The 13828-nt window shown below is 39.2% G+C and overlaps 1 protein-coding gene across 2 annotated transcripts in view; it reads right to left on the reverse strand.

Moving 5' to 3' along the window:
- The window catches only part of lrp5 (low density lipoprotein receptor-related protein 5), a 54635-nt gene that overhangs the window by 12115 nt on the left and 28692 nt on the right, over positions 1-13828 (reverse strand). For both annotated transcript variants that reach the window (XM_079603532.1, XM_079603531.1), the window contains exons 9-10: positions 2083-2299; positions 607-896 (exon numbers count right to left, since the gene is read on the reverse strand). In XM_079603532.1, coding sequence (XP_079459658.1) covers positions 607-896; positions 2083-2299 — 507 coding nt within the window. The remainder of the gene's footprint in view (positions 1-606; positions 897-2082; positions 2300-13828) is intronic.

Consider the following 13828-nt stretch of genomic DNA (forward strand, 5'->3'; position numbering starts at 1 on the left):
TGCAACTTAGGAAAAAGGCCCTAGGGGAACATTTAGTTCTCGGGGAACCACCCTGGTGGCTAGTTCATAGAACAACCTGGTGCGAAAGCCCCTTATAACACAAGTGTAACATTCGAAAAACAATTAGTCCCCAATTTTCCCAACAGCCTTAAAGTCCAGCTAAAGAATGTCCATGCTGGTCCACGATTGTTTGTTTTCACCAACAATGTTTCTGAATATTTTCTTATATTCATTCTTACGGTTTTACAAGGAAAGATAACAGCCTTTCTGAAAAACCACATAAACACATATAATATTCACAAAATACAAAAAGACAGGCTTCTTCAGATCTTTTGAGGTGAAACACCTTGGACGTCTTTCCCTCTGACGTTTTATATCTGAGCTCAACAGCTGCTTTGGGTTAGAAGCTGATGGCATCGTTTTATCATCCTCCACTGATAGAGAACTTTGTATAATCCTGGGTATTAAAGTTACTTTGAATTTAATGTACAATCATACGCTCAAAATGTCAGAATCACTCACCTCCACAACGTTCTGTTTTAAAACGAGGTGAGGCACACTGAATTATCAAGTTAAAATCATGATGAACTCAAAAGTAGTCCATACCTTGGTGCTGACGTCAGTCCAGTAGATCCTATTTTCTAAAACATCAAAGTCCAGTGCGGACGCCTCCTTGACCCCGGTGAGCGGGATGGGCACGTCATTGCTGTTGGTGCCCAGAGAGATGCTGCGTATGTCAGCGCGGTTGGTGAAGAGCAAGAAAGCTTCTGGAACCACACAGGTCCGCAGGTCACTCAGCAACTCCAGGCCCATGGGACAGGCGCAGGTCAGACCCTGAGGCCGATGGAAGCACAGGTGACTGCAGCCGCCATTGTTTTCCGCACAGCCGTTAGTGCCTGAACACACACAAATGGAGATCTACGCATCAGCTTCATGGACATGCATTGATCTCAAAGGGATATACTGAAGCTGTTTGAAGCACTTCTATTAGCCTAGGCAGAAAGTGTTTCTTTTTTTAATAGACTATTTATAAATTAAATAAATATTACAAAATATTGCCTTCAATATCAAATAATAAACACTTATAATCATTACAATTAGTATTTATTAGTGTTATTTTCATATTATTTATATGCTTTTGAAATAGCTTTTATTGTTATACGTTTAGTTTTCATTTTATTTAAAGGTATAGCGGAGGACTTTCTTTTTCCGGGTGGGTAGCCTATACTATTGGTCCACCTAAGTGTCATTCTGGTGATATGTTTACGTAAGGCTGTCGTACGTGCTCGTCCCTATGTAGTTTTTGCTTTCGGCGCATGTGCACTTTCAGGTGTATTATGTGTGATGAGTTACGGTTTCAGCCATTCCTTTGAAAATGGCTGAGGGTCGAAAGAGAAAAAATGTATACGAAGTGTATGATAAGAAGAGAAAGGCCGCAGAATATAGAAACAAGACCAGAGTGATTTTGGGTGAATATCACTGCTAGTAAAAGTTAATGTAAGCTATGATTAGCGATGCTAGCCCTGGCACAAGTCATGCACAGCGTAGACACGGTGCATGACTTGTGAGCAAATAGAGTGTTGCGCATGTGCATTTTTTTTAAAAATTGGAGAGGGCGGGTCTTTTCTAAAATTAGGAAAGATCCTCCGCTATACCTTTAAGTTTTAGTAACTTTAAGTGCTTTTGCCATTTTTTTGTCATGTTTTTTCCCCCCTATTTTTATTATTATTATTTAATTTGATTAAATTTCATTTTATTTTGGTTTTGGCTTTAGTAATTTTAGTACTTCAAATGAAGGCAACATTTCTAATTTTCCTTAGTTTTTTTTCTAATATTTAAATCTTATTAAATACCTATAAATACTTTACCTACTTCAGCATTTTCAATTAGCAAAAATTATATTTAATAGTTTTAGTAAATGAGACATTGGTATTAATAAACAAAATTGTATTAACATTATATAGAGATTGTATTAAAATTATATAGAGATATAATTTCAATATATAAAAAAACACTACCTTTCAGGTAGACCATTAAAGTCAGTTTCAAGTCAGAATATTTTTAAACCTATCTTAAACTTACCAAAGGTCTCTGTGACTCTAGTGGCTTTGAGACCCATGAGGTCAGGAAGTTGCTCGACGATGACCTCACGGGTGCTGTTGGCAATGTGAACTCTTTCGATGCTCCTCCGCTGCCAGTCAGTCCAGTAGATATACTCTCCCAACAGCGTAAAACCAAAGATATGAGGTAGTTTGTCCTCTAGAATGGTCATCCTATTAGTGCCATCCACATTTATGACCTGTGAATAAAAAAATAAAAAAATTGGGTTTCGTCACCATTCACTTTCACGGTACTATCCCTTTAAAAGAAATTGACATTGTATGTGTGGTCAGATCAAACGATTTCAATTAACAGCACAAAACAGGAAACAAACTAACAAATCAGCCTGGATCTGTTTACGCTCGCCAAACAGCTGTACACCACATGCACCATTGGACAGATCTCCAAATACTCAGATATTTGAACGGCCATAATTGCAGTATCCTAATCCAAACCAGCTAGGATTTCCCAATTGTGGAAAAAAAAAAATCCCCAACCAAATATGTAACTGCCAAAAGAGTAGCTATTTTAAGTCATTACAGAGTACGCAAGCTTGAGCATGACTCTTTGAATCTCTACATTTAGTGTTTAGTTAGTGTTTTTTTTCACTAAAGAAAGGCTACACAATCATTCCTATTCCAGTGAACGTGACAAAATAAGATTCCAGTCACAAGGGTTGCATTACAGAGAGGAAAATAACGCAAACTGATATAGGGAGTGGAGCCAGGACATGCCTGAATCTTAAAAAAAAAAAAAAAAGAGAAGAGAAGAGAAGAGAGAAAGCAAGAGAAAGTGACAGATGGGAGGTTGAAACCAAGTGGGTTGCTGGGAATTGGGTTTGTTTCTGAAAAGGTTGCAATTACTGTTTCTGGAAACAGTCCTGACATTACTACTTCTCAAAATAGACGGCTCTCCATTTTTCACATTTAGCAAACGGGTGTCAGTTGCAGTAAATGCTACCCACCTAATCAAATACATTCTGGAAAAAACTGTCAAAAACTGAAACGAGAAAAACCTCGAAAGCTACCGACTTTCTCCAGGCTTATTACGAAGGCCTGCAACTGATCTGAGTTCAAACATTTGCAATTTATTTTTCCAATAACCAAAACCACCATTTCACCACTTCACTGAACTAATATTATGAGTTGATAAAAGCGTTTATTTTTATTATTATTATTTTTGATAATACACATAATGTACTCAATATGAAGTCATTACTGGAAAGCATCCATGCTTTTTGTGTTGCCAAAGATGTTGGGAGTTTTTGACATCCTATACCTGTGCAATCAGACACTAAGAAATGCAAAGACTTTTTTTTTTTTTTTTTACTATTTTAAAACCGCTTGCAGCCAGATGTCTTTGTTTGCAGAATGAAACCCATGACAGTTTACTCTATCATGTCTTCTCCCTGAATGATGAATGAGATTATAAACGCTCAAACGAGCAGGTCAAGATTGAGTGGCGGGCGTATTAATGCAGCATATTGTTCCTGGGTAAAGTAGCTCTTCGAACAAAGACTTCCTGTGCGCTGTCTTTCCCAACCCAGAGTTCTTCCTGTGAGGACCGGTGGAGGGGGTTTTGGGATTGGGGCGGTTGTCAGCGGCTGCCAGGGAGGGGTGTCCACCTGATTTATTTCTGTAATGCAGGCCTGCGGAGTGGCTGCCTTTCCTCCGTGAAGAAAGTAAGAAGAGAGATGGAAAAGAAATAAGTGCACATTATTTTAAATTAGCACCTTCCTTTCTTAGTAATTTTGGCAATATGGTGGAATCTTGTGGGGGTTGGGAGGGAAGCTGGTGCATTTGCCACCCCCGAGAAGGCAAATACTATGTTGGATGTAGCATTGAGAACGCAGTTCGAGTATTATTTTAGCTGAAGGAAGTATGTATACTCAGGGCTTGACAGTGCAAGAGTTTCACTCACTTATGCGACTATGTAAGAAATGTAAAATGCACTTATCTTAAAAAGTTATGAAGCTTTATGAAATTTAAATTTATAAAAAAAGTCTTAAATATCTTAAACGATATACCAAACATCTTAATGAACACATTGTAGATTGCAGCCAGAAAAAGTAAAGCATAGACATATGAAAATAAGAGTCTGTGTATGTTGGGCGTGTTAATAATGAAAAGTCCTGCATTATTAATTAAGTTTGTTACAATATTTCCTATAATTTTCAACTTGGGAGAACGTGCTATTTGAAAAAAGCAACCATGAAGCTCTGATATTGTGCAAAATCCAGATAACCCATTACATTTACACAAATGTAAATTTAGAGCAGAGCAAACTGCATTAAGTACTGTGTAAACCAGAGAGGCGCTACAACTGTATCCCATGATGCAACACATTACATTTTGAGAGTGACAAATGAACAGAAAATATTATTTTTTACATTTCTCTCTTGACTTAAGGGGTGAGTTCACCCAAAAATTATCTCAGAATTTACTCCCCCTCAAGGCATGCTAGCTATATCGTACTTTCTTATTTCAGCCAAACACAATCAGAGTTATATAAAAAAAAATATCCTGGCTCTTCCGTGCTTTATAATGAAAGTGAATGGTAGCCGAGATTTTGAAGCCCCAAAAAATGCATCCATCCATCATAAAAGTAATCCATACAGCTCCAGGGGTTAATAAAGGCCTTCTGAAGCGAAGCGATGTGTTTTTGTAAGAAAAATATCCATATTTATAACTATAACCACCGGCTTCCGGTAACGGCCATACACGAGTTTAGTTCCGGCGGAATAGTTACTTCTGACCTGACGTATGACGAACACGGAAGCACAGAGGATAGGATGGCTTGAGGGTTAAATTATAGGATAATTACAATTTTTGGCTAAACTAACTCTTTAAACATCAAGACATTTTTTAACAATACTGGATTTTAATGTAAAATAATCATTCATTTCTGAGATATTCTAAAACAAGTAATGAGGTCAAGTAGAATCAAAAGACAAAACATATAATATTGTTATGTAAAACATTTATTGTTCCACGATGCATATACATACTACTTAAAAAAGAAAAAGGTAGACAATATATTCTGAACAGTGCAGCATGCACTATGTTAGCACTGCATTCTGAACACTGCCTCTGTCTTGGTCAGAGAAGGTGGTCTTGTGGATGGAATGAGGTGTTTTAATACTTGGAAAAGTTAAACTTATTGTGAAAACCTCCTCTTTCCTCACAGTTTGAGACTGCGGAGGCACTGACACTCTGGAGGAATGCTAACAGACACAGACAGTGGGCTGAAACCACAATGGTGCATTTTTCTTACACTCCTCCTAGCACATAGACGTCTCGAGGGTTTAACCCGGGCGCCTTCCTGCGGGATGCAGACTTTTCTCAACCCTGGAGAAAGGTTAGAGGCCTACAGCAGTGCATGAAGGAGAGAAGCACGATGTGATGGGCCAGGCCCGGGACTTTTGACGCATCTCAGCTATGCATCTGAGAACTATAACAGTACCACCACCACAATACTTTATTTCCAAAAGGAGGTGATATGAACATGCGTTTCAAGCAGCCTCCTGCCTTCTGAAAAGGCCACAACAGGGTTTTCAACGGAGGAGGGGCCCCAGACTACAAAAGTGTTTGGTTTTTCCCACCTCCTTCACAAAGCCGTCGACACATGACGTGACAAAATGGTGTTTCTATGGCACCAATGCAGAGCGGAGACACAAAACACACCCATGGACCTTCATGGAGGCCCATCAGGCATCTTGTGTGGTTCACAAAATTGCTGTTTTTACTGTATTTTAGATCAAATAAATGAAGCCTTGGTGAGACTTCTTTCAAAAAGAAATTGTAACAAATCGAAACGTGCACAGGATACACAATCTTATACAGTTTATATGGTCTTAAACACGTAACATTCATTTCTTAAGCTTGAGAAGAAGAAAAAAAGAGGCTTGGTCCAGTTTTCCCATGGCCGCCTTAGAGTGAGGTAGGAATTCTTTCCACTTGTGTAATCAGGAGTTTTATTGGATGGCATACCTTGCCGACATCTGTTTCCCCTTTGCTGCGCAGCATTGGACATTGTTCCTCTTGCATTGACCCCTCCTGTCCACTCCACCACTGCATCCCAGCAGCATTCCTCAAATCCCGTTCTATGAAATCAAACTTGCTCGCTTGTTTCAGCGGGAGTTGAGTGAAAGGGAAAGGGTGGAGTGCTACAAAACTAATTCGCTGATCTCTGGCAAAACCATGTATGTTCGCTCAAGAGATCAAGTTTGCAGCTGATCGATCTGGAACCCCAGCAAAGTTCCTGGAGTATTTAAGGGGGGATGGGAGAGTGAAATGAGGGGAAACTGTAGGCCTATAGAAACGCATGGCTGCCAGTGCACACAGAGGCTGTGTGTGTTTAAGGAGCGGCCAGCTGCCGAACCCCCTTTAGACCCCAGCAAAGCCAGGAAGGTCTCTGAGGTCACACAAACACACAAAAGCAAATGCTGAGGGGACTGAAGGCTTTAGATACAATGATAAAAACTAGTAGTACACAGAACACTTACAGAGAAGCTAAATGTGCTTGCAGTGTAGGATATAAATTAAAGCAAATGTACATTGGCAAGAATACTGTTTTTACTGTATTTTCGATCAAATAAATGCAGAACTGGTGAGCATGAGACTTCTTTCAAAATATCAAAATAAAATCCCCCCCAAAATTACACATTTTAAACTTTTGAACGGTAGAGTGTATACATGTATGTTAAAATGTATAATATTATAATACAATTTAAAAAAAAAATTTAATTCGGTAATTACAAAATATTCTGTTTCTCACACTACTAATTTCATGCCCTGGCTAATAAATCGTACCACAAAAACTTGCACTTTGATGGTCCTCCCGTCAGCGGGAGTCTTTCTTTTCGCTTACAAAAATGCTATTCAATTTTCAGAGACAATTAGACATGGCCATCGAAACTGAAAGAAGGGTGTGTCTTTTTTTCCTCTTTGACGGCCTTCTTTCCACTTCACTGAGAATTATGCACTGAGAATAGAGAGTGCGAACCCTAATTTTGATGAAGGAAAACATAAAACGAACACAACAAAGCCCCCCAAAAATCTCATCAATAATGACAAAAAGTCAAGATGCTGGGTTTGTTTCTTCAAAGCCAGATTGTAAAAAGTGTCCTGGCACCAGGGTGCCAAGCAAATTCAATATGTAGGCGAGTGAGGTGACAGCATGGCCTCCGAAAACACAGAGCTACTGAGAGAGAGCTACTGAGAGAGAGCTACAGAGAGAGAGAGCTACAGAGAGAGAGAGAGAGAGCTACAGAGAGAGAGAGAGCTACAGAGAGAGAGAGAGAGAGAGAGAGAGAGAGAGAGAGAGAGAGACAGACAGCTGACAGATAGAAACAGACAGACAGACAGACAGACAGACAGACAGAGAAACAGACAGACAGACAGACAGACAGAGAAACAGACAGACAGAGAAACAGACAGACAGATAAACAGACAGACAGACAGATAAACAGACAGACAGATAGATAAACAGACAGGTAGATAAACAGACAGATAGATAGACAGACAGATAGATAAACAGACAGACAGAGAAATAAACAGACAGACAGAGAAACAGACAGACAGACTGACAGATAGAGAAACAGACAGATAGAGAAACACAGACAGATAGAGAAACAGACAGACAGATAGAGAAACAGACAGACAGACAGACAGAGAAACAGACAGACAGACAGATAGAGAAACAGACAGACAGACAGATAGAGAAACAGACAGACAGACAGATAGAGAAACAGACAGACAGACAGATAGAGAAACAGACAGACAGACAGATAGAGAAACAGACAGACAGACAGATAGAGAAACAGAAAAATAACTTGTATACCAAAATATTCCATTGGAGGAAAAAAAAAAGATTTCTTGATAAACTCAATTGACAAAAGAGAGAGACATCAGTTTTGTTGTCTAAAGGACTAAAGTGTGTGTTGAGTTCACGCATCAAAACGATCGGACGCTAAATGTGAAACCTTGTAACAGAACATACACATCTGCACTTGGATGCCAAACCCTGAGGAGTCACCTGCCAGATTTTTTCAATTACCCAGTCAAGAATAAAATCCTGCTAAATAACCTCCCCTTTCTGCGTGAGCTTTGAAACATCATACGATTTCACCTGAGGTTTGGCCGCCTCTTCTGACAGGCCGCCTCAGCTGTGGATGATATTATCTTTTTATCTGTTGTTTGCTTGTCTGGGCCAAGAACAGCACTGCCCTAATTCAAACAGAATGATCGGCCACTCTGCTTCTCTCTTAAAAAAAAAAAAAAAATGTCTCGCCATTCTGCTCGGCGCTGCGTCTGCACTTCCTCCGACTTTGAATGAGCTCGGGGAGACAAGCGCTGAGAAATGCTGCTGGATCAAAAAGTGAATGAAAGATGCGACTTGACGGTTGTGAAATTGCAAAAATATTGACTCATGTTCCTGCAGGTCATGCGCTTACTGACGACTCCCACGGGCTACTGGAGTCCTGAGAGGGAAGTTATCATTCCCATGGCCTTAACTGACAGCATACAACAGAAACCAGCATGTTAAACAGTCGGACTCGGATATTTATTATAAGAGCCACATTTGAGACATCATCTTTAGACGTCTTGAGAGATAAAAGTGATATTAAAATGATATTCTAAATACTTTTTCTTGCCAAATAAGATGTTCTAACATTCTTGAGACAAATGTAAATAAATTGTAAATAATAAATATATGCACATACTATATTTATATATATATATATATATATACACTGAATACTGTAAATATATACACACATATACATAATACAGAAGTTTAAATAAATTAACATTAATTAACAGTTGAATCCTAGTTTTATTGAGTATGTGGCACTTTTCATTTGGGCTTCATGATTTTAAATCTTGCTGGCACAATCTCCGAATTTAAGGAGGCACGTGGACCAACCTCACAAAAATGTTTGTATCCTGTTTACCCGATTCATAAACAGGCCAACATAAGTAAATGCATCAACATCCGGTGGATATCTGCCATTACTTTCAGATGCCTAACGCTTCTTTGAGAGAGAAAAAAACCCTCACACACCCAGACTCGGGGAGTGGAGCTCTTATGTTTTGACAAAGAGCAGTAAGATGAGAAGGTCAGACAGTCGAGAGGAAAGTATTCATCTTACCAAAACTGTCACAAATGCTACATTTAGGTTCATAGACAGCAATAAGGCAGCAGAAACAATAAAAGTGACTCATATTCTCTTTGGCAAAAATAATTTGGTAACACTTTAGTTTAGGGTCAGATTCTCACTATTAACTAGTTGCTTATTAGCCTGATGAAGCAGTGTGTGTTTCCGTAATGGTTTGGTCACCCAACATCATTTCCACAAACTCCCACTGAAATCAATGGATTCGTAATGTTCTTTGACTCGCGTAAACATTTAAATGTTCCCATGCTGATCTGTCTACAGTAGTATGCTGTTCTGCCTGGGACAGCCAAAGGTTTATCTAACCCGAGCAGAAAGCTACAAGTCTCAATTGGCTGTAAATTCAGAAACAATGTGTTTTCTCTGGGGTACATATGGGATGCATTGTGAGCAGACAGCAGAGTCGACAGCTGCCGGTGACTGCTTACCACAACACTGCTGCTGCTGTGTTTTTGGGACTGCTGCTGTATTATGTTAATAATCCGTGAACATCTCCAGAACAGGAGCGGAGAGCTGGGCGACTTCCCCCTTCACCACCCTCCCGCTGACAGATGTGGGACAGTGGCGAACATCCCTCAGGAAATGAGATGGATTGCGGTGACAATGACCAAGCTACAGGACAGGAATGACTAGGACAGCTGAGTGAAACCAGGCCAAGGGTGGCAGACGTTACACTTTCACAAGTCTCACTTGTAATGTGAGAGACAGGGAAAGAGTAACCGGTTGCAAAAGCATGAAGCACCCATCTAGCATTTCTAGGCAAATTATTATAACTGACAATAAACAGCATTTTATGGTCAGTAAGACAACTGATTCATTTACTTTTTGCATTTTAACCCTTTCAGTGTTGCATGAAAGCTCAGAAACTGGACTTTACTATGCTTACAATCAGACCCAATATATCTAACATTTTTAATTTTGAAAATTGTGAATTTCCTGTTACTGTTAAAATATGATAATCATATCAGTAACAGGTAATAAAAACATTAAAGAAATGTAGTGTCATACATTGTTAGAAAGGGCTTATCTAATACAACATAAGCATATTAAACACGTCTTTGAAAACCAGCTCTAAAAAGTGCATGTTTAGTGGATTAATGCAACACAGTGTAATGCAATAGGTACAATATGCTTGTCCATTTATTAATATGATAATTACACCCCATGATTGGTCCAAAAAATCCAAATATGTTGTTTTTCCTTATTACTACATGAAACAAACAGAATATTGGAAATAGCATATTGTAGAGCAGACGATTCAGATTAAAAACACAATGTAATGTGCATAGATAAAGAAAAAAAAATCTAATGTTATGTTTTTCAAACAACTATTACCATTTAAGCACATAAGACACTATATGCACACACACACAACATCTATTCATCTACATTATGACCAAGAGCCATCTCAAGCATTTCTGCAGTCGGTCAAAGCCCTGCTCCCCTGTAAAAATATTACATTTGAGCGTTTTTGTTTTCTCAAACAATTTCTAAAAAAACTGCATGAGTGAAAGAATTGCTGGATTGTCCACGCAGAGCTGGCCACAGGAGATGGAAAATATTACGAAAGTCAGGTGTCTTTTATACCCCTATAATTCAAGTGAAACCGTGTATCCTTGGAGCCTGGAACATCAAAGTTTAATGGTGAAACAGCCAGCAACAGCAACAAACTGTTACCAGGCAATTAACTATAGTGCTGTTTGGCTTGGACTACCACTGGCTGGATTTGGCCCGCACAAAGGCGCAAACTTGCAATTCTGTTGCATTTGAGCAGATTCTAGTGAGAAAACTAAAGCAGAGACCACTAATCGTACCTACATGGTGGGCATCGATTCTATGTAAATAAAATCCTGAAGCACGTGTAATTGCGTCATTAACATATATACAAGCAGTTACAAATCAATCAATCAACATTTATTTGTTAAGCACATTTAAAAGCAACACAAGTTGACCAAAGTGCTGTACATGTCTAAAAACAGAGGAAGACTATTCCACAGACGCGGGGCTGCCACAGAAAATGCACAATCTCCTTTGGTTTTCAACCGTGATTTGGGAACATGTAGGAGCAAACTCTGGGATGATCTTAGGGGTAATGCGGAATAATGATGCTGTATCTGTATTAGACGTGCTATATACTCCGGAGCAAGACCATGCAAACCTTTAAAAACCATGGTCAAAACTTTATTTTGGACTCTAAATTCAACAGGAAGCCAGTGCAAATTTATTTTATTTAAATTCACATTAAGTTTTAGTAATATGGTTCTGTGCTTTAGTCTTTTTTTTCAGTTTTAGTAATTTTAGGATTTCAACTTAAACTTGCCAAAAATAAAAGCTAATTTAAAGTTTAGTTTACTACTAAGAACAACACACAAAAAAAACTAATAAACTATATGACTGTTTAGGTTAACATCTGAAATTAGCTATATATCGCTTATTTCGAATGTAGTATAATAATATAGTATACAAATAAACATGCCAACTTCCTGGCTGGGAAGGAAGTTCTCTGGCAGTCTGCCAGACCTGTGTGGGACATCCATCACCTGTACGAACTCCATGTAAACGGAGATGCATTTGAAGCTCACAGCCTCTTCAAAACAGCTTATTCTAGACCACTACCGTCCAAATCAAAACAGCCCTCACTCTGATGGGCCTTGGATGTGCCGCTAACTCATAGACAAAAGAACTATCATTAGCATGGCCAATGTTTTAGCGAGAGGCCCCTTGCTGGAAAAACCCTGTGCAAATCAAGTTTCACGGCTCCCGCCGGCCACAATGTGCCAGGGCCATTGGAGCAAACGCTTTGGGGGACTTTAGAGAAAAGCATTATTGATCCTCTTCACACTTATGTTTTTTTGCCAGCATCCATCAGTAGACGAGCCCTCGGCCACCTCACATCGTTCTGCTGCAAATAAAAGCCCTCTTTCAAGCTGTTGCTTTTCATTGTCACGGTGTTGCCATACTGAAGGGCCATCAAAATGCACTTCAAGAACCATTGTAGTCAAATGGCTTTATTGAGAGGAAAATTAAGACTTTTAGGGAAGGGAAAAGGGGGAAAACGTAGCTATTAAGACTTAACAGGCTATTTAAGCAAGGCAAATAGACAATACAGAACGGAATAAAAATGTTTTGCAAAGGGACTGGTATACAATCATTTCATTTATCATTAGACTGCACAAGAAATGTACAAAAAAATTTAGGTTTAGGTATGTGCAAAACTACGTAGTTTCCTTAAGACTGATCAGTCCACTAGCCGTTTAGGCAACCCACCGAGTAGTAGACAGATATATGGGTTTTAGGCTCACCTGATACCATTAAAAATATATATTAAAATAAAATAAACTAATCTAACTTACTGCAAACTACTCTCTGATATCCTCTTCAAACCAGTGTACAAACAGTTTTCCACAACAATACCCGCATCTCCTCTTGAGACAATCCTAAAAAAAAGCCCTCCTGTTTTGCGCAAGTTCTGCTTTACTCTGTTCTACATATTTGCTTTTATGGGAACCCAGAAGGCACCCATGGCACTGCACAATCAGGGTCACAAAAGACTCTGTGAAAGCAGAATCTACATAACTGCCCCACAAAGCAAGGGACTTACTAAACCGAGGACGGCACATCAGTCAAACGAGTTATCTTAAACATCTCTACACCGAGGGGGTGAATTGAGGGGGTCTGCGGCGACATCTAAAGGGTTCAAAGGGGCGGTGTGAAGAAGGGGGAGAGTTTGACTGCACAGTAAATAGGCGAAAACACACGGAGAGAGCGACAGAAATGAAAGCCCCACAATTCCCATTCGGTTTAAGAAAAAACCTTCCAGTGAAAAGTGCCAATAATCAAGCCTCCTTTTCAGGCGTGCAGGACCTGAGATGAAAGAGGATGCTCTTGGCACTTATTCAAAATGATCCTACGGTCGTTAAGAGAACGTCCCATGAACCTGAAACACCAGTTGCAGCTCTGTATCGTGAAGGTGAGGACGTTCCAGGGGGTTGACTGTGAACGCAAAGGTCCCTGGATGTGCTTCAGTGTAGTCAAACGTAAGGATAAAAACCCTTTTATCAAAAGCATCATACCTTCAAAAGCATCATAAAAGTGGTTCATAATACTAATGCGTTACATACCAAGTCTTTTGAAGTCAATAGCTTTGTCCGAGGATATTTAAGTCAATATTATTTACTGACTATCTTCAGTGAGCTGTTAACTGCTGGGCGATCGGGTCACTTAGTGAAGTGAAGATAGATTTGAAGATAGCTGCTTTCATGAACACACAAGGAGAAGCTCGGATGTCCGTTTGAAAGTGCATGATTGTAGCAGTGATGCTTTAAAGGGGATGAATCACCAATAATAAAACCAAAAATAAAATAAATAAATAATTGCTTCAATCCTAATTTATTCAATAGTTTCAGTTAATAGTAATGCAAATATATGTCTGTTTCCCACACAAAGCTATCAAATGGTTTAAGAAGACGAGTGCACGAGTGCTACTTTTATGGTGCTTTTGCATCTTTTTCGATGCTCGATTGAATTGCAATTGCAAGGAAAAAAGTGAGC

Source organism: Phoxinus phoxinus (genome assembly GCF_949152265.1).
Source record: "Phoxinus phoxinus genome assembly, chromosome: 25".
Taxonomy (NCBI): Eukaryota; Metazoa; Chordata; class Actinopteri; order Cypriniformes; family Leuciscidae; genus Phoxinus; species Phoxinus phoxinus.